Raw genomic sequence first — 21832 nt, forward strand, 5'->3', positions numbered from 1 at the left:
AATTTTAGACAATTTAATATAAACATTTTTTGAGTTTGAATTTAATTTTGAAAATTTTTTGTCAATTTATTTATAATTTAAAATTAAGAATAAAATTATTTTCTAAAAATTGAAAAATTTTATCTAGAGATTTTATAACTAATTATAATCAAAAAATGTTATTTTAAAAACCATAAAATATTTTGTATAACTTTTAAAAAAATGATTTTTTTAAAAATTAATATTCAGTATATTGACATTTCTCACAAGCGCAGTTTTAATCTCCTCAGTTAGTATATAAAGAAACTCAATTCTTTCATCTACAAGTGCGAGTTATATTGTATGTGCGTTGCGTCAGAATTCGTTTATATGTATGCGTATTTCCGTTAAGTTAGTGTCAGAATAAAATAAGCCAATCCAAGCGAACCATTGCGTTGTAGAGTGCAGTCACATGTGTCGAACCAATCATCTATCTCCTATAGAAGACGAGAAAAAATGGTCTTGAGAGCTCATTGGTACATTAAGAAATTCTTTTTTCTGCTTTATTCGTTTTTTTCTCCGTGAATATTTTTTTCCGTGGCGCATGCGCTTCAGGCTAAACATTTTACAAAACTCTTGAATTAGAACGTCCAACCGATCATTTGTGAATTCCATAGAATTTTTTTTGAGTTTTCGAGAAACGCAGTCATCATATATTACTATTGATTCTGTTTTATCTTATACTAAACTCCTCTCCGTATCCGCTATTCCAAAATTAGTTTCGTAAAATGTACTAAATTAATTTTTTCAGTGCAGTGAATCCGGAATATTATTCCGATTAAGTCCGGAATTAATCTGGTTATGTTCAGGTTTTTGTCATATTAAATTATAATTATAGTTTGAATTTATCTGAATTTAAAACAAATTGTTTTTAATATACAAGTTCAATATTATACCAAAATCATTCCGGATTAAGTCCTTGAATTGGATTGACTGTCTGTGACTTTTAGGGGAGACTGGGGTAAACCCGCTCACTTAGTTTTAAATTTAAAATTTAGAATAAAATAATTTCACGTATTATACTTCAACAATAACAAAATTTATGACTTATTAAAACCAAAATTGTAACTACTTTTCACTTTCTTTTAATAAAATATAACATTATTTAAATCCATAGTTGTAATTCATGAAACCTACACTACCGTCCGAAATTGTGCGAATGCTAACATCTCGAGCTATTAAAAAACACACCCGCACAGAAACAGTGATAACTCGGTTAAAAATAAAGTTAGATCCTTTTTTTAAGTTGCATTGGAAAGCCTATTAAATTTCTAATGAAATGCCACTATTTTAAGTTATTTATTAAAATCAAGGTCAAACACCTTATTTTGCAATATTTAATTTTTTTGACCCCGGATTCGGAAAGAACAGAAAATTTTACGTCCGAATACGTTTTGACCATTTTTATTAACCAACCTTTCAAGGTCAATTGAAGGTCATCTTGAACCGGTGTTGGAAAAATGAAATATTTCGAATTAAGGTTTTTGACCTTAATTTGACCTTGATGCTGACGTAATGAAGTCATATGGTCACCTGGATCGTAATCAGAGACCCCAAAAACATAAAGGCCACATATGCTTAGATGTCCACCTCAATTTCCCTTTGTGGTCCAGTGTAATTATATACCAATTGTTTAATTTTTTATTTTAGAATAATTATTTTAAAGTGTTAAGAAAAATTTTAATTTTTTGTGGAAAATAAAAAGATCGATTAATTTTATAAATATTGATTACTACTAAGGTGACAATCGACGCCTCCTGACGAGATAATGTTATTTCAAACGTCAGTTCAGTATAAATCTATCTCAAAAACAAGTGCAAGATAAAGTTAACTCACATATTAATGCAAGACAATTCTCCCAGTAAAAAAAACTAATTCAAATGAATTGAAACGAATTAACATTTTTGGTAGGCTCCAATTCGTATTTGTCACAAAGCGGGATTCACTCAAGCTCTTTGTATATTCAATTGAATTTAATTCAATATGTACCAATTTGTCCAAACGAATTCGCATTCGAAAGAAATGGCCAAGGAATGCATTGAATTCGTGCTAACGAATTGAAAAAAATTAAAGGCTCAAAACTTGTCCAGTGAATTGGTACGGATAGAAGGTTCGGAAGTTCAATACAGTTTCACGAATTCAGGAAAATTGCATCATGGCTCCAATTCGTATTTGTCACAAAGCGGGATTCACGAAAGCTCTTTGTGAATTCTTTTTAATTCATTTCAATTAGTTTTCGTTTACTGGGCTCTTTCATTTTTCAATTAAGATAATGATATATTTAAATAATAATAACACATATTTCGAGAGGGAATCATTATCTTGAATTGAAGAATAAAGTAGAATTTTCTTGCATTAATCTGTGAATTAACATCATCTTGCACTTGTTTTTGAAATAGATTTATACTGAACTGATGTTTGCATGAAATAACATTATCTCACAGGAGGTGTCGCAATGATCGCGGACCTTTATTACACTTACCGTTATTTTCTTATTCCAAATGTAACATATTATCTCTCTCTTGAAGTTATTGATTTGTTGAAGAGTTAATGTATATCCATTGGTATTGGATTTTTAAAGACAATATCATTTGCCTAATTTCTAACTTAACCTAAAAAAATTTTTAATTTTTTTTTACTTTATAGGATGCAGATATTGTATTTGACCAAAAAATTGTCATATTAAGAGGGGCTGAGCTAAATATAAATATTACTATTTTGAGTAATCCCACAGGTATGTTTATTTCATCAAATTCCTAATTAAAATTTAAACTTATATTATATTTACTGCACAGAGAAATATTTATTATTTATTTATTTATTGAAAATAAGTCCCTAGAGCTTAAAGCCCTTCAAAGAACAATATACAAAATTTTAATTACAGAAGTAACTTAAAAGTATATAAAACTACATAACAATATGATAAAACCAAAAAAAATCTAACAGAATATGATAATCATATTAGGAAAAATGCACGCATAATCTAATACAAGAAAAGCTAAAAAAAATAAAACAAAACAAAAAGCAATATATTATGCTTAACTGAAAAAAAGAAAGAACTACTATAATTTACCAGTAGGTAATATAAAAAAATTCTCCATTTTTTTTAATAGAAAATTAAAGAACAGCTTTTTGAACGTAAATTAACTTGGTGCATCTCTAATATTAACAGGAAGTTTATTCCAAAGTCTTGCACCTCTTACAATAAAAGATTTTTGCATCTTACTAGTTTGATGAAAAGAAACTATTAAACAATTTTTTCTTTCTCGAAGCCTGGAATAATTATTTTTATTTAGATCTTTAAAATTAAAAAAGCTGTATAGGTATGAAGGCATTCTGCTGCTAAAAATAGAATATATCAAATTGCCAATAAAAAGTTGTCTTCTAGAAGCAACATTTAAAAGCCCCGCCCTTATTCTATATTGTGTTATATACTCAGACTTAGGTATATTAAAAATAAAGCGAATGCAGGCATTCAATGATCGCTCCAACTTAACATTAAGCTCATCAGTGATATCGTCATATACATGACAGCAATAATCAAAAAAGGGAAGAATTAGCAATTTAACTAATAATAAGCGAGTTGAACAGGGGATAGAGTCTTTATTTCGATTTAATTGTCGTAAAGTAATAAAAGTTTGACGTGAAATACCAGAAACTTGCTCCTTCCATGACAGATTGCAATCCATTACCAAACCAAGGTCCTTTACTGTCTCTTCAAAGGAAATAGGAGTGTTACATACCAACAGAGGAGGAAGGGCTAATAAGGATTGCCTAACCGAAACAGTCGATGTAGAAAAAACCATAGCATGGGTCTTAGCCGAATTCAACGTCAATGCATTACTCTTTGCCCACTTGACAACATAATCAATATCAAACTGGACTTTTTGAAGTATTTCAGAAAGAGAAGATAAAGGACCAGACAAATATATTTTAAAATCATCAGCGAATTTAAGAAATTTACAATATTTCATATCATTACCAAGATCAGTAATGAATACATTAAAAAGAAGAGAAGAAAGGGATGCTCCTTGAGGAACACCATATTCATTGATTTTAAGTCCTTTCGTACAAATTACTCAAGAAAAATTCAAGAATTGACAACATGGCACATATTTTAACCGTTTCATAATAACTTCGGAAAAAGCAAAAAAAAGGATGTTTTATGTTGTCTGTAATGAGTATGATATGTCAAAGGAAAGAACAATTTTTGCTGATTTCAGGAAGAACAGGTATTCGGTATGTTTTCAAATTTAATGCAAAAGTTTAAATAACTCTTGGACACTAAACATCATTCCCCACACTTGTCGTGTATTTCTAACAAATGGAAAAGTGGAGACAATAATAGAAAACGATTCTTATCTCCAATGATTTGTAGGAAATCGTCAAATCATAAAATTTTTCCTGTTGAAAAACAAGATTAGTAACATAACATGGCTAAAAACATTCGGAAAGTACGCTTCTCAGAAATACACAAAAAATTACTGACAATGACTCAATAACGGATGAATTAAGCATTCAGACAGCTAACTTTTATATCGGAAAGGTCTCTTTACTCAAAATGAGTTAGCGATATAGTTCGAGACCTGGAATTTATAAAATGATCTGATTTACTGTAATGTTGTTGAAGGATTAATAAATGAGATCAGAAGCTTCTGTTCCTGTTTCCCATTCAGTTAATTTAAAGGAAGAGTAAATGAACCAGGCCTTTGTTTTAAAATGTTTAAAGTTTGATGTCCACAACTGGAAACTATGCAGGGACCTCAAAATTATGCTTTGTTAGGTCAACAAGTAGGATTTACTAACAAGTAAACATATGCAAGTGTAAATTACCTATTTGGATAAAACATGTCATACTTGTAGTAATTGTCATACTCGTAGTTTCTGACCTATGACGGTTAAATTTGTTGCGTGTTATTTTAACACCAAATTCGGTGTTAAAATAACACTTTTTATCTTCTGTGTGCACGTGTTTTTTCAATAGCGTAGGAAACAAATGAATAGGATGTAATTCCTGTACGACATTTTTATTGTTTGAAAAACAACATTGGATTCGTCATCAACAACCTCACAAACCTCCGTGTGACTAATTTTAATCAAATAAAACTAATTTAAAGAAAGTTGTTTGTCATGTTTTTTATATCTCATTTATTTAAAAAGAAGACTCATTGTTAGGTAAGAAAAGTGGATTCCGAAAAAAGTTTTAAAAAACTTTGAAAAACTTCAATTTACATAATTTTTATTTAAAAAATGAGAATTTCTTATTTTATATTTTATGCCTTTTCTGGGTGAAGGAAAACCAAATTCATATATTAAAAAGTGTACGATTTTTTACTAAACTAATTTAATTATTATGGACAGTGTCATTAAAATTTTAAATTATAATAGACTTTATATTTCTGATACTTATTACGTAAACCTTTTTTGTTGACAGGATATGAACAAAATTTTCAGTACGAAATGGTATATGAAACATCAATGATCTCTTTAAAGTTAAAAAATCCACCTGTTACATTATTAACCATGAATTCTATGCTTTTGGAACTTCAGGTGAGTTTTTACACAATAGTATATAATAAATATTTAGCTATTTCAGAAGAATTTTAATGTTAGATGTTTAATACATGGATAAATTTTATTTAACGAATGTTCTCAAATTCGTTCAAGAACTGAGGATAAGAAATAAGATATAAATAATTGTAAATTGTAAATTCCTTAAGATGAATTTAAATAGTATTGTATTTATTATGAATAATATGTTCTTTCAATTCAATTATAAGTAAGTATAGACAAAAGTTTGGCACGCCGATGGGCGCTTCAATTTTTCCAATTCTGGCTAACATAGTTATGCAAGACTTGGAAGAAACTATCATTAATAATTTAAAATTTTCAATTATTTAATATTAAAGATATGTTAATGACACTTTCTTATGTGTTTTAAAAAATAAAGTATCTACAGTTCGTCGCGTCGGTTGGGTGCAGAAAGGTGCTAATTCATACTAGTCGTGAAAAACGTGCCGTTTCAAAAAACACGTGAGAAACCTGCCATTTGAACTGAGATTTGAAAAACATGCCAACTCAGAATTGACGTTTATTTTTTTATTTTTTTATTTATTTTTTTTTGACACTTGGAAAGTGTCAACCTTCGAAATAATTCGAAGAAAAGGTTATAAAGTTATACAAAAATGATTTTTCAAGATGCTTTTTGCATAATTGTTATTTTTCTTTGAAAAAGGAATATTTTTGACTTATTTATTGAATTAATTTGTTGATTATTTATTATTTGATGGACAACTTCTTTCTTGTACTTAAAATAAAAAATGAACGTCAATTCTGAGTTGTCATGTTTTCCAAATTTCAGCTCAAATGGCAGGTTTCTCAAATGTTTTCTGAAACGGCACGTTTTTCACGACTAGTCTGAATTGGCACCTTTCTGCACCCAACCGACGAGTTGTTATTGCCTTCAATTCCTTTCATAACAGATTACAGTTCACTCATGAATTAGAATATAATAACGAAATAAATGTTCTAAATTTGAAGATTATAAAATCGTAAAACAAAAATCTTATTACTGATTGGTACAGAAAAAATTCTTATTCAGGAAGACTATTAAACTATCAATAAAAACTAATTGTTTCTAATTTTAATGATTGTAAACAGCAAATCAAATTTTCTTCGACAGTTTTAAATATGCCAAGTATACATGGGCAATTCCACGTGAGATTTCAGTCGACCTCTTAAAATCGGCCAAAAATATTTTTTTTCTATTCTGTATTGAAAAAAAACAGATACGTATTTTTTTATTATTTTTTTGGAGGCCAAATTTTTGAGTTATGAATTTTCAAAATTTTCGCTTTTTAAATGTAGGTATATTTTTAATGTCAGATAACTCAAAAAATATTGCTTCTTTTCATTTTTTGACAAGAGAAAAAAAGTTTTGTTTTTCTCTCTACTTTTGAATAATCATAACAACAAATTTTTTTTTCATTTTTTATTAAAAAAATAAAAAAATTTTATAAACAAATTAATTTTTTTAACTTTGGGTATGATAAATTTTTAATTTTCTTTTTTTAAAACATACCTGGAAATGATAAGAAGGTTTTGCAAAAAGTTTCAGAGTGGGCCTGACAAGTTTGATGGGTCCAAAAAAATAATTAAGCTCTCCGTGCAGGTCGCACGCACGTGGCACAATTTGATTTTTTTACAATTTATTATTAAAAATTGTTTAGAGCCTAAAAATTCAATAATAATCAAAATCCGATAAAATTTGTAGGCTCTAGACAATTTTTAATAATAAATTGTAAAAAAATCCCATTGTGCCACGAGCGTGCGACCTGCATGGACAGCTTAATTATTTTTTTGGATCCATCAAACTTGTCAGGCCCACTCTGAAACTTTTTGCAAAACCTTCTTATCATTTCCAGGTATGTTTTAAAAAAAGAAAATTAAAAATTTATCATACCCAAAGTTAAAAAAAATTAATTTGTTTATAAAATTTTTTTATTTTTTTAATAAAAAATGAAAAAAAAAATTTGTTGTTATGATTATTCAAAAGTAGAGAGAAAAACAAAACTTTTTTCTCTTGTCAAAAAATAAAAAGAAGCAATATTTTTTTAGTTATCTGACATTAAAAATATACCTACATTTAAAAAGCGAAAATTTTGAAAATTCATAACTCAAAAATTTGGCCTCCAAAAAAATAATAAAAAAATACGTATCTGTTTTTTTTCAATACAGAATAGAAAAAAAATATTTTTGGCCGATTTTAAGAGGTCGACTGAAATCTCACGTGGAATTGCCCATATATAATATGACTGTAGCGTGAATAACTTGTTTTAATTTTATTTTAAATAATTTTTTAAAGGAATCACATTAATGCACGTGTGTTATTTCAAAGCAAGAGTAGAAAATGTATTAAGTATTTATGAAACACTATAGCATTTTAAATTAAATGGATAGACCTTAGATTGGGAAGGGACGGAAAGGAAATAAGTGTAGTGTTCTGGAATGTTGGGGGTTGGACTGGTAAGGATAAGGTGTTTATGGGATTCATTAAAAAAGTGGGTTGTAATTTTTCTGTTAGAAACTTGTGTAGAGAAAAGGAAACGGGACATGGTGAAGAGAAAGTTGGAAGTTATCAAAGGGGAAAAAAGGAGAATGTAAAGGGAAGATGTGACGGGGGATGATTACGGGGATTTACACAGTTTTAAAAGAAAGGAAAAGTGCTACAGGAAAAAGGAGAATGGCCGGGCGGGTCAAGAAATGAGAAGGAAATGAAGTGGAGGATTACAGGGGAATAACTCACATGTCTGTAGGGTATAAGGTATATTGCAGAAGTACTAAGGCAGAAGCTAGAGGAATTGTATTTATGCAATAACAAATCGTATACAGTTCGGAATTTCCAATCTTGTAGCATACACTGAAAAAAAATTTGACAGAATGTGCTTTTTACTTAGGCAACTTTTGCCTAAGAACAAAACCAATACACGCGAAGCAATTATTTCTTTTTAAAAAAAGCAATTTTTGCAGGCAAAAATTTTAACTAAGGCAATTTTTACCTTTTTTATAGTCAAAAATTGCTTTTTTCTAAAGAAACAATTGCTTTACATGTATTGCTTCTGTTCTTAGGTAAAAATTGCCTGAGTAAAAAGCACATTCTGTCGAATTTTTTTTCAGTGTAATACATATATTACTATGAAGGAGTTTACACCGTAAGCCTTAAATATAAGCCTCCGCGAGCATAAACGGATATGCCTCCATGAGGATATACTTGCGTCTGCGCAAAGTGTTTGCCTGCAGCTGTGTTGTGAAAGAGTTTGCCTGGACCACGTGCTCGCGCAGGCGCAAATATATGCTCCTGGAGGTATATCCGTTTATGCGCGCGGAGGCTTATATTTAAGGCTTACGGTGTAAACTCCTTCTATTTCTACTCATAATCTATCTAAAATTTTTACGTACGTATAACAAGGGAATAAATAGTGAAGGCTCAAATTACCAAATTCTCTTGTTGATTAACATAATGTTTATGATTACAGATCTCAAAAATAGGATCTTTAACTTCTACTGTATTATTTATTAAGTTGCCAGGTATAAGCGGTAAGAAATAACACCATTTATAAATATCAAATTATAAAATTTAACTGTAAATTCATTTGCACCCTTACGAAAATCTATGACAGGTAAAGAATGTCATGCATTCATGGCGTTATTTTCGTGACGTCACGAAAGTTATGTCAAGTTTAAAACGCCACTATATGAAAATGGATTTTGGATATATGGGCCAAATTTTTTAACTGCCCAGGTCAAAAAATGAATTTTCTTGAAACTTTGCAAAACTGTTACTATTATTAATAGAACTGTAAATATAAATTTTTTTAATTTGATAAAATATTTTTTGAGTTACGGAGTTTCAAAATTTTGACTTTTTTGAAAATTGTGACAACTCGGGCACGAGGTTCGATTTAAAGAATGGTCGGTTGCGAAAATTATCTCTAGGTGCGTGAGTAAGACTCGTATAGGGAGCACAACAACAAGATTTGCACAGGGTGCTAGGGTGTTGGCGAAAAAGGTCCACTGGCAGCAGAAAACGATGCCTCGCAGAGACGAGAAAAGAGATAATCGGGAAGGAAAATCAGTGGACTTACCGGTCGATGTGCAGTCTCTAGAAATATCTCGCCGGCGTGAACCATAAGAATTAATTCTGTTAATTGATAAAAAATCACCACACGCGCAGAAATAAATAGTTCAAATAATTAATTAATAGAAATGACTTTTAATTGAGGAACTGGTAATTCGTACAAAAAAGACGCGCAAAAGATCGTGACGCAGCACGAGATTCTGCCGGTAGCTTGCTTAGCTCTGACAACGTTACTTGTAAAAAAAAATGTTGGGTCGACCTAAGTCATCATATTCCCCTTTTCTAAGGTGAAGTTGTCGGTAGCTCCTCAGTCCAACTAATCGTCCTCCCAGCAATGATTTCGCTCCATCGAGCGTCTCTGCAAAATAACTAAAAGCATTTTATTTTCAAATAAAAAATAAAACTTTTGCTTAGTGGGAATAAAAAAAGTAATTTGTTTGAAATTTTGTTCAATAGTAAGTAATAATGAGGCATCGCTCAATACTTGCTTATTAACCCTTTAACACCCAAATGGACAAAATTTTGTCATGAAGTTTGAGGACTTATTTCAGTACTCAAAAATCAATAGAAAAATTCACGAATCATCATTTCTTATTTTTTCATACACGCTCTATCGAATGGCGTTAAAAAAAATCAAAAATTTATAAACAAAAAAGTTATTAATGTTTTTTTATAAAAAAAGTCCAATTTTTTTCCAATTTTTGTTTAATTTTCAATTTTTTCTACTATGAAATAGCGGAAAAATAATTCCAAATGTTACAAATAACGTGACATAGATATATAACCTAGAAGATAGGACTATAGAGAAAATTAAAAATTAAAATGGTGGCTCAAAAATAGAGTTTGAAGTTCAATTTTTTTTCAAAATTTGATTTGAAAGTACGAAATTGTTAAAAGTGTAAACACTTTCAGCTTGAAATTTGTTACTCGGGGGTTTTAGGGGTCCTGATCACGAATCTGAAGTCCAATTATAAAAATTCAAAATGGCGGATCCAATATGACGGACAATTTTCTAAAAACTCATTAAATTTGCTTGAAACTTGTTACACGGGGGTTTTTGGGGTCGCTGATCACGAATCTGAAGTTTAATTTTAAAAATTCAAAATGGCGGATCCAATATGGCAGACAATTTTTCTAAAAAATCATTAGATTCGCTTGAAACTTGTTACTCGAGGGTTCATGGCCGCTTCAATATGACAGTCGAATTTTTAGTTGATAGTCGATAATCACGTTCTTTAGCCATTAAAATACTTAAAATATTTTTAATGTTTTCCAACTTTCACCACATAGAGGTAAACGCGAACTGGAAAGTCTCTTTTTTATTTTTAAATTTTATATTTTTTTTACTTTTTTATTTTTTTTTCTTTTTTTATTTTTTATGTATTTTTTTTCTTTTTATTTGAAATTATAATTTTTGAATTAAAAGTTCAAAAAATGGAAATGTATATGTTTTATTTTAATCATTAAACCAAGACACCGAAACGTTGCAGAACTAATGTAACATTGTTTCATTTATCACTCTTCCGATAATCGAATAAAAAAGGATTTACAAATTTTAATCATTACTTATTTCAAGGTCAAATTGAAAAAAACAATTTTTCTTATCTCCAGCTTGCAGCTCTTGTAAAACCTTTCAAAAATCATTATTTACAGTTTTAATTCGAGTAATTTTACATATCAATATATTATATCGAAAAAAATATATTTAAAAAAAAGACTTTCCAGTCCACGTTTACCACCACGTGGTAAAAGTTGGAAAACATTAAAAATATTTTAAGTATTTTAATGGCTAAAGAACGTGATTATCGAATTTCAACTAAAAATTCGTCTGTCATATTGGAGCGGCCATGTTTAATTTTAAAAATTGGACATTATAATCGTAATCAGCGACCCCAAAAACCCTCGAGTTAAAAGTTTCAAGCGAATCTAATGATTTTTTAGAAAAATTGTCCGCCATATTGGATCCGCCATTTCGAATTTTGAAAATTGGATTCCAGATTCATGGTCAGCGACCCCAAAACCATCCGAGTAACAAGTTTTAAGCTAATTTGTCTTTAGCGCGATTAACCTCTTCTGGTGGCTTGCGATGTGGAATCAGTAGACGATGAATCTGAGTCCTCGTTGGTCGTCGAAAGCCCCAAGATTGGTTGACTGACGGATGGGACCTCTCTCAAGACAGAGAGAGTCTCTAAAGGTTAGTGTAGAGTTGGCCCACTTTTTTATTGCTCCCTTGGACGTATCATTAGGAGTGGCGTTGCACAGTGGGACCAAACTGCAATTTACTGTTTATAATAGTCTAGAGCCTTCATTTTTTAACCGATTTTAATGAACTTTGTTTTAAATGAAAGATTATTAAAATTGGAAGAGATTTGTCAAGGCCGAATTTTAAATTTCAATTTGTTTATATTTATTTTTTTATTGCAAAGTTTAACAAAAGCATCTATTTTTAAAAAAAAGTTATCTCCAGCGTCTATAATCGAATGGCACGTGCTAAAAACTTTTTAGAAACACACCTAGAGTACTCTGTAAATTGTAAAAAATTTGTGCTGGTAAATATTCGAATGTTATAAACAATTTATATTAACAAATAATTAAGTTTACAACAAATTGTTAATGTGGACAAACGCTTTGATAAATTTTGATGAAATTGTATACTTAAGGCCTTTTGGGGTCGCTGATTACGAATTCAATGTTGGTTTTTCAAAATTCAAAATGGCGGATCCAATATGGCGGATGCTGTTTTTTAAATCGATTCAATTTGTCTAAAAATCGTTACTCGGGGTTTTTTGTGGTCGCTAATTACAAATATGACGTCAGATTTTTAAAAATACAAAATGGCGTTGATAATATGATAAAAATCAAATTTAAATTGTTTTATACGTTAATGTTTAAATTGATTTTATATACGTTTTTAAATAAAGGTTAAAAAATTTACTGAAGATTTTTATAGTCTTGTTTTGATAATTTTATTCATTTATACTTATTTTGATGCTGAATAATTTAAAAATGTATTAATTTTTTACAACTTGTCATTAATTTGTACACTTTAAAGTATTATATGTTTAAATCCATCAATATATAATAAATTTTTTAACAAATTTAAAAAATATTATTGCTTTAAACAATTTTTAAACATCATCGTATAATTTAAATTTTTTAAAAAAATTCTGCATAGTGTAAGGATTTTTAGCACAGATTGGTAGTCTTATAGTGATTACAATTTCGCGGTAAAAGTATGAGCTTTTCATCTTTGCCGCGAGATGGCTTGAAGCTTTTCCACCTATAAGTGAGAACGATTCGTTTTTCATTATAAGAAATAAACCCAAGAAACCTCTTCGAGAAACAAGTTTTAAGTACATCTAATCAATTTTTTAGAAAAGCACCTTACACACTATATCGTTCATTCAAAATGTTGAGAAACTAATTACAGATTCGTAATCAGCGACCCCAAAAGGCCTTAAGTATACAATTTCATCAAAATTTATCAAAGCGTTTGTCCACATTAACAATTTGTTGTAAACTTAATTATTTGTTAATATAAATTGTTTATAACATTCGAATATTTACCAGCACAAATTTTTTACAATTTACAGAGTACTCTAGGTGTGTTTCTAAAAAGTTTTTAGCACGTGCCATTCGATTATAGACGCTGGAGATAACTTTTTTTAAAAATAGATGCTTTTGTTAAACTTTGCAATAAAAAAATAAATATAAACAAATTAAAATTTAAAATTCGGCCTAAACAAATCTCTTCCAAATTTAATAATCTTTCATTTAAAACAAAGTTCATTAAAATCGGTTAAAAAATGAAGGCTCTAGACTAATATGAACAGTAAATTGCAGTTTGGTCCCACTGTACGTTGTCGTCTGTGGCGTGAGATGGACCAGGCGAAGCGTGGTTGATTTGCGCTTTAGGCTTCGAGATGGAGGTCTTTTCTACTTGAACAGCGAGATCATAGTGCTTTTTGGTATTCTGCGCTATTATCACTTTTCTGCAGAGTGGGCAGACGGGATCTGGACAATTTTTGGACACCTTACAGTGACAGCATCTCTGACTCTCTGGGATCTTTGGAATTCCTTTCGAAAAGTGTGGCCAAGGGCAGTCCTGGGTGTTGAATCCTGTTGCGGAGCATTCCTGGCAGAATTTTCCAGTGTACTCTTTCAAGCAAGAGTACTGGCTGTGACCTTCCTGGCCGCAGTTGAGTCAACTCGCAGGTAGTTTCGGGTGAAGGAAAGGCTCGCGCAGTTCGGCTTGAGCCTTGTGGACTTCCGTGATTTTCTCGTTGAACAGACGCTTGTATTGCGAAGCAAGTTTCTCTTGTGTTTTTAATTTGTCATGACTCTGAAAAAGGTCATCCCAATCATAATTAAAAGCATCGAGTTTCTTGGCTTCTTGTCGATACTCCTGAAGTTGGTCCTAGAGAACTTTTATTTCTCCCTTAAGATCGCGCCTCTAAATTAGTAAGAGTGACGAAGACTTGAATTTGATCTTCGCGGTTGCTGTTGGTCCGCGAAGGAGTTTCCTTCTTCCTCGATAGCTGTTCCTCCAGGTCCGTAACCTGTCGATTATCTGCATTTGCGACGAGTAGATAAAAGCGACTCCAACTCTCTCTTTTTGAGAAGAACTAATCCGGAAGGCTCCTCAATGAAATCCAAATTGGATTCACTGGTTTCCAAGGTGGAGTTGAGGCACAGTAGGGACAGTTCCGATGTAGGTGTGATGTCATTGGCGTTGTTGGGGGCGTTTGGATACATGATCTTTCGCAGAAATCTGAAAACGAAATTACAACGTAGGTCGTGACCGTAATCCTTGTTTTGCAAGTTTTAGATCATCAACGTGGTATTTACATAACCTCGTCCCATGCATGTCGGTGATAATGACTACCATGGGTGACAGAATTTCTGAGACGATCGCGATACCTCTTTAGCAAATCGTCTATTCGAGAAATGCACTCAAGTCAGTGATGAACAGTAGCGTCAGTCAGGTCGTCATTGACATCGCACGGTAAACCACCGCGGTGGTTTACCAGTGCGCCTAGGTTCGCGGGAAAAGTTGAGATATGCGAGAGACACTCAGAGTGAAGAATGAACGGTAGTGTTATAAGAAAACTGGTTTTCGCCCAGTAGCTTGTCCCAATCGCGATGGTCTTCACCAAGTAAACTGGCGATCATAGTCTTGAGATTACTGTTGACGCGTTCGACGGATTAGATTGTGGGTGGTAGACTGGCATAGTTTGTTGTTCTGTCCCGATTTCTCGTAAAAATTTGGTAATTGCGCGATTAACGAACTCTGTTACAATGTCCGTCAAAAAGATCCGTGAGGCTCTCCATTTATTTATCAGGACGTTTAATGAACTGACGATTTTGGGGCCATCTGCTTTTGACAATGGAAAGCACTCTATGTATCGTGTGTAGGTATCTTCGCAGAATAACACGTAGGATTTTCCCGTTTTTGAGCGTGGTAGGGGGCATATTATATCGAGCGATACCACTTCCCAAGGTTCGGTGAATTTGCGTGGATACGTGAGGGCACACGGAAATAAAAAGTTCACGAATCTCTCGTGAACTAGTATATCACTTTTGGATGGGACACAAAATTTTAAAATTTTCATTCACTTTTGATTAGAAATGGCGAACGTCAACGAAAAACTGAAACAAAGTTAATGCATTTTTGATAAACTGTGTTAAGGATGAGTAGTTCGTCAAAAGTAGAGGTACAAGTTCACGAAAAAATCGTGAATTCGCGAGTTTCAGTAGTATGCGCAGTTCGCAATGCGCATCAAGTATGGCTGATCAAGCATTCATCATTCAGTCGGTGTCATCGGTGTTTACATTCGGGCAAATTCTTTGATAAAAGTTATTATTTTTTAGAAACAGTGTTTTTTATTATTTAGTGAATATTTTTGTGTGGTAATTTTTTTTGTGTAACAAATAATTCATAAAATAAATTAAAGGTTACGACAAGGGTCTTTTTCTACTTTGCACGGTCCTGAGTTTTACATCAGACAAAGCTAATCGTGTCGTTTGCAAAAGTACTGTGTATATAGATTTAGCCGTGGCGGTTAGTTGTTAGAAATATTATGTTATAGGGTACAGGGTACTAAGTTCGAATCCCGTTAAGCGAATTACGAATTTTAATGGCGATAAAATTGTGTATTCTGTGCAGTTTGGTGCGTATAGGCGTCAAGTTATCAAATTAAGTGAAATACTATAAAAAAGTAGTGTCTGGAAATTATTTTTTCTTGTTTTTAGCATTTTTTAAAAGTTTACGAATTTTTCGTTAACTTTGACGAAAAGTACGGAAACCGTACTCTGTTTCTAGTGAAGGAGTTGATAAAATTTTGACGAACTGTGTTTGTTGATTTTCAAGAATTTTGTGTCCCATCCAAAAGTGATATACTAGTTCACGAGAGATTCGTGAACTTTTTTTTCTGTGCATGAAGGGGCAGAGTTGTCCGATTTGCAACAAGGCAAACTTCGCATTTCTTAGTATAGCGCTTAATATCTTCGCGTATGCCGGATCAGTAATAAGAATTTAATATCGAGTGATAGGTCTTATTAATCCCTTGATGCACAGATTGAGGGGAATCGTGGAATTCTGCGAGGTGGGGAAGAATTTTGGATTGTTTAACGACGCGTTGTTAAAGTTGTTGTTCTTCCACATGTTGTTATCACCTATTGTTTCTTTTAAATGATTAGGTCGATAGTTGAACAGATCGTCGTTCGAATCTATTCTATAACTTTAGTATTTTGCGGGGTTTTTACGAATCCTTTGCCTCATGATATCGTACCATGATTGGCTCATAGCGAGATTGATTTGCGTCGAAGGTAGGTCTTCCGCTGGGTCTTCGTAAAGACGAAAGACAGTATCGCGTACTTCGTTCATCGTGCCTTTACATTGCTCGATTTTTACCCTGTTCGCGGAAAACTCTAAGGCCTATCTAGCAAATCTGCCCTAGGGTAAGTTTGAGGTAGCAACGAAGCTTTTTAATCGAGTCAATCAGCGCTCAGCATTCTTTTTCGGTGGTCGTGTAATTCAACTCGGCACCTCTCAAGGGTCTACTTACGCACGTGATCAAGTACTCTCGGTCAGTACTTGGTTGATTAATCTTTCCAGGAGGCAGTGTTTGCGCACATACTCGACAAACTTTTGTTTCAGTCTGTCAGTAAAAGCCTGAAACGTGGCTGGCGCATTCGTGAGGCCTAAGAGCATTTGAACCTATTCAAATTGTCCACGACCGGGGATAGTTAAAGCGGTATATTGGCGCGATTTTTGCTCGACCGGTATGTGGTGGAACGCATCGGTGAAGTCGATTGTGCTGATGATCACGGTGTCTGATAGCGCGTCGAGTATGCTATCCATTCTGGGTAGCGGATACACTTATTTTTTTGTGACTGTTAAGTCGTCGGTAATCAATGAAAACACGCGGTTTGCCGTCCTCTCGTAGGTCAATAACATGGGGCTGGCAAATCGTCCATTGCTCGGCGCAATAAATTTTCGTAGTAGATATTTATCATCGTTTTTTGATTGTGTGGAGGGATTATGACGTGACACGCAAATTTTGGATTATTATCCAAATTTTGATTATAATTTCTGGGCCAAGGTGTCGGAGCTACTTGTGGCATAATTAGTATCTGCTGGGGTTGCTGCGCGGATTCCGTTGTCTGTTGCTCTGACTCTTGTGTTCCGTAAGGGTAATTCGGTAGGAGTTGTACGAAATAAGGGCCTGGTGGTTTGATCCAGTTGGTACCCTGATTTCGGCCCCTATTTAAGTTACTTCCTCTACCCATGTTATTATTATCGCGCTTTCCGTTGCGATTAGATTTTCCGTCTTTATCGTCTTTTTTCGCGTAGGTGATCCGCGTTTTTCCCCCCTTTCTGTGACGAAGCAGAGCTTGAGGGGCAAGAAGAATTGGATCCAGAGGATCTGCGCGAAGTGCGGGAAGAAGCGGGCTAGGTGTAGCTTGTTTAGAACCTAACGCTGGTGGCAATCTCGAGGCATGTAATCTTTGGAAATCTTAAATGTCAAATATGCAATGGTTTGAATGTAAGATTCATATTTATTATTATTAGGAGATTGTTGTTGTTGTTTAGTTTGTTTTTTATTTGTAGTTTTTGTTTGTTTAGCAGAGTCATCGGGTTTCGTGTCGGTGGATGACTCTGTTTACGCTTTTTCGTTAGTTTGTCCTGAATTGTTTTTCGCATTAAGGTGTGTTTTACCGCGCGTGTTACTTTTTCGTTTTTAATTGTACTCACGCAGTTTTGTGGACCATTGCATAACTGAGATTTTATTTTCATACTTACAAATTTGAGAAATTAGTCCATCGTAAGTATTAAATGTGTCACGTTCAAAGTGTGTTATTAATTCGGCTTTAAGAGCTGTGTAAATTTTGTCAAGTTGATTTGCCTCTGGTACTTTGTGTTGAAGGCGATTCTAAAGTGAACTGACGCGTCTGACAAAATTGAGTAAGACTGTAAAGAATTGATAATTGAAACTCGATTTCAAACGAACATCGAAAAAAAAAGTTCTCAATTTTAGAAGATTCCTCTTCTTTTGCAGCATTTTTTCCTCTTATATATGGGCACTAAAATATTCCTGTCTAATTGAGAGGATTTTCCTTTTTTAGTTTTTGAGAGGAATAATTTCAAATATAGAATTATTCATTTTGTTTCAATCTTACGTCAAATGGAGAAATGTTAACCTGTTTTATTTAATTAAAAAAAATTACATGGGTTAGTTCACCCTTTAATATTTGGATTAACTTATTTACAGAGAAAGAAACCATTTTAGAGAACGAAACATGACAAAAACACTGGTTAAGTAATTTAATACAATAAAAATATCAAAAATTTTCAATTTATGAAAAATACCTTAAATTTTGGATAATGTAAAATAAAATGCATAATATGCAAGTCAGAAAGGTTTATGCATTATTTAAATAAATTTTTAAAGCAAAATGCAGATTGTGATGCTCAAAAATTCTATTCTAATTGAAATATTACTAAATTCTAACAAAAAAAATTAGGTTTCAAAAACATCGCACTGTTGACAAATTATAATAAATTAATAAAAGTTTTTAATATTCGTTATTTTAAAAAAATTTAATTTTTTAAGAATAAAAGTTCTAAATAATGGTAACATAAAAGGTTACTATTAAATAAAACAAAAATAATTTTTCAAAACTTTAATTTTCAGTGCAAATAATTTGTTATTAATTAATTAATTTCAATAACGTGACTTTTATGAAACTATATATTATTAAATTATATATTTTTTTGAGTTATTTGTCACATAATGTAAGGTATTTATTTTCAGCAACATTTTCATATTAATTTTTTCTAAAAATGAGTTAGTTATTAATACATTTTTTAATTTTAATACGTCTTTATTTTCAAATGTTTCATACACTATCAAAATCATACAAATTACAACATGGATTGAAAAATACAAATTTATTGTAGTAACCTTATACATAAACAATGATTTAAATCTAACATGTGCAATGTAACAGTTTGAGAAATAACAATTAGCCAAAGCAAAAAAATTAAAATTTGAATTTAGGCGTGATCATTATTTTTGATCCACTTCGAGGTGCTGTTATTATTTTATGTGGAAGATAATAAAAAAAATCTTTATATTGACAACACTTCCATTTTTTCGTATATTTTACCTCGTATGAGTAAAAGTGATTATCAAACCCAACTGTTTTTAACAACGACAAAATAAAATAGACAATATTATCTTGAAGTACAATAAATCTTACTACACCAAATTCAGGGAATTCGTTTTTAAAGCTCAATACAAGTACCATATTTGTTTCGTATTTTGTGCCTTTTATTGAAACCCAGTTTATTACTGTACTTTTTGATTGTGTCAATGTACTTGGCAAGATATTTCGAAACGTAGAATATTACTCTACAGAACATAGTGTTTCATTGTTACACGCAGTTGGACCACAAGCAAGGTGAATGTTTAAAGGTTCGTTAGAAAGAAATCTACTACATTGTTGTAATTGAAATCGCGTAGCCAACGTTAATGGCAAATTGGTTCTCGAATTGGAGATATGAGCAGCTTGTTTAAAAGGTCTATGATTCGACTCCCAGCGACGAGATTCAATGTTAATCAAAGGTCCAAGTATCAATTGCATGTCAGGAATATGCTCCATATTGTGAAATTTCGGTTTAAGGGTTTTTTTAAATAATGAAATGTACATTTCGTTGTGCTCGGATATTATTACTTTTAAATATTCTGTCATTTTCTTGTTAACGTAGGGAGCTGTTATAAAATCTACAATTTCTCTAAGTCGTAAGAATAAACACCACACAGAATCATCCTCAGGAATGTAATCACCGACCATCAAAGCAAAATTTCTAACAAATGTTAGCATTTATGAAGCAGATAATTTTATTTTTTTTAAACGCAAATTTTCTTCTGAGATAGTAGGTATTACGTTTCCATCATCTACTAAAGAATAATCAAAATTTCGAATGCGTTCATTTAAAGTAACAAGATCAAGATATTTCTTAACCGCCACAATGTAATAAATAATTTCACCCATATCATATTTTGCAATACCTTCAAAAACGTCGTGCATAATATCTAAATGAGGATTTTCAGTTGGGTCAATATAACTAGGAATTCTATTTAACATACACATTTCATGAATTCCAGTTTCTGATGCATTATTTTTCTTAACATCATTATTGTAATTTTCAGAATTCCGAAGAAGAGAAGGGTCAACAAATAATTGCGAGTGAAGTTTGTCTTTGTGAACAATACATATTCTACAAGGATGATTTGCGTTAAACCCTTTTACAAATCCTAATATTTCGTTAAGTCCTAAATTATCCCCGAGAATTGCGCAAAGACAAAAATAAATTCTCTGACCATTAATTTCTATTCCATTCTCTTCTAAATCAATAAGATCGTCTATTATAGGTTTAAAAATTATAGCATTCCCGAAAACTTTATTTTCTGATAGAAAAAGCAAACCAAGGAAAATATTTTGAATTTTCGACATTAATTCAGTAGGAAGACAAGCTATAGAATAATATAAAGCTCCAATTTTATGCTCTGTAGCATGTGATCCTAAAGCATTATCTGGTTCAAAGTCGTCAAAATAAACAAGAATTGGAATGACTTTTTTTTCACCAAATTTTTTAATCTTCTTTTGCCACATTTCTCCTTGAACAATATTTGTAATTAATTCATTGTCCTTGGATCTATAAAGTTCTTCAAGATTTTTCAAAATACTTTCAAGTGCTCCAGGCAGCTGGAGAAATCGAGATAAAACTTCTTTCATGGGGATATGTTGACCATATACATTACAATGCTGCAGTTGTATTGTTTGATCATCTTTTTTAGGGCGATATTCAGATCCAATAATATATGATTTTGGTTCAATGTACATTTCGGTTTCCTTTAAAGCCTGAATTCTCAAATAATCAGTCTCAAGACCATCGAAGAGATTTGAAATCGATTGAAAACCAGTTTGAATATCTAATATGTCTTTAATGGGCACAGAATTTGACTTTAAAATATTTAAAACTCTATTTTCAAGAAATGAAACGTAAGAACCTCTTAACAATTCTGAAACACCCTCTACAACTTCTTGCACTGTGCTACGAGTTACTGTACTAGATGAATACAGTTTTGATGTGAAAAGAAGTGCAGCATTCGCAACGTCTTCCTTAAGCTCAATATTGGAAGGATTGTACTCTACAATTTCTGAACCTTCATCAAATTTATTTTTATCAGTATTTTGAAACAAATTGGAATCAGTGCCATCTTTATTAACAATATTCATTCTACTGAAATCTAAGAAAGAGGGATTATCTTTAGAAAATTCTGAGTATTCGGAATGTATTATTTTGTCCTTAAAATGATTTGTGAACGATTTTAAACTCTTATAAGATCTTAAACAATTAGAAGTTGTACATTTATATATATCGACTGATTTGTGACAAAGTTTAATATGAGAAATTAAGCTGTCAACATTTAAGCATCGAAAATGTTTACACGCAAAGCAAGAGTAGCCCATTTTCGCAGTTTCAATTCGAATGTAGTAAGAATTATTGTGTTAAAAATAAAAACAATGTTAAATTTAATTTAATTGTAAAATTGTAACCAATTCTACTGTTGAAGTTAATGCTCTTCTAATGCTCTTCCAAGTTTG

At 31.7% G+C, this 21832-nt stretch overlaps 1 protein-coding gene across 6 annotated transcripts in view; it reads left to right on the forward strand.

Moving 5' to 3' along the window:
• The window catches only part of LOC122502184, a 149424-nt gene that overhangs the window by 103915 nt on the left and 23677 nt on the right, over positions 1-21832 (forward strand). For all 6 annotated transcript variants that reach the window (XM_043612132.1, XM_043612154.1, XM_043612140.1 and 3 more), the window contains 3 exons: positions 2665-2752; positions 5453-5568; positions 9054-9114. In XM_043612132.1, the coding sequence (XP_043468067.1) occupies positions 2665-2752; positions 5453-5568; positions 9054-9114 (265 nt within the window). The remainder of the gene's footprint in view (positions 1-2664; positions 2753-5452; positions 5569-9053; positions 9115-21832) is intronic.

Source organism: Leptopilina heterotoma, unplaced genomic scaffold (genome assembly GCF_015476425.1).
Source record: "Leptopilina heterotoma isolate Lh14 unplaced genomic scaffold, ASM1547642v1 Lhet_106, whole genome shotgun sequence".
NCBI classification, from domain to species: domain Eukaryota; kingdom Metazoa; phylum Arthropoda; class Insecta; order Hymenoptera; family Figitidae; genus Leptopilina; species Leptopilina heterotoma.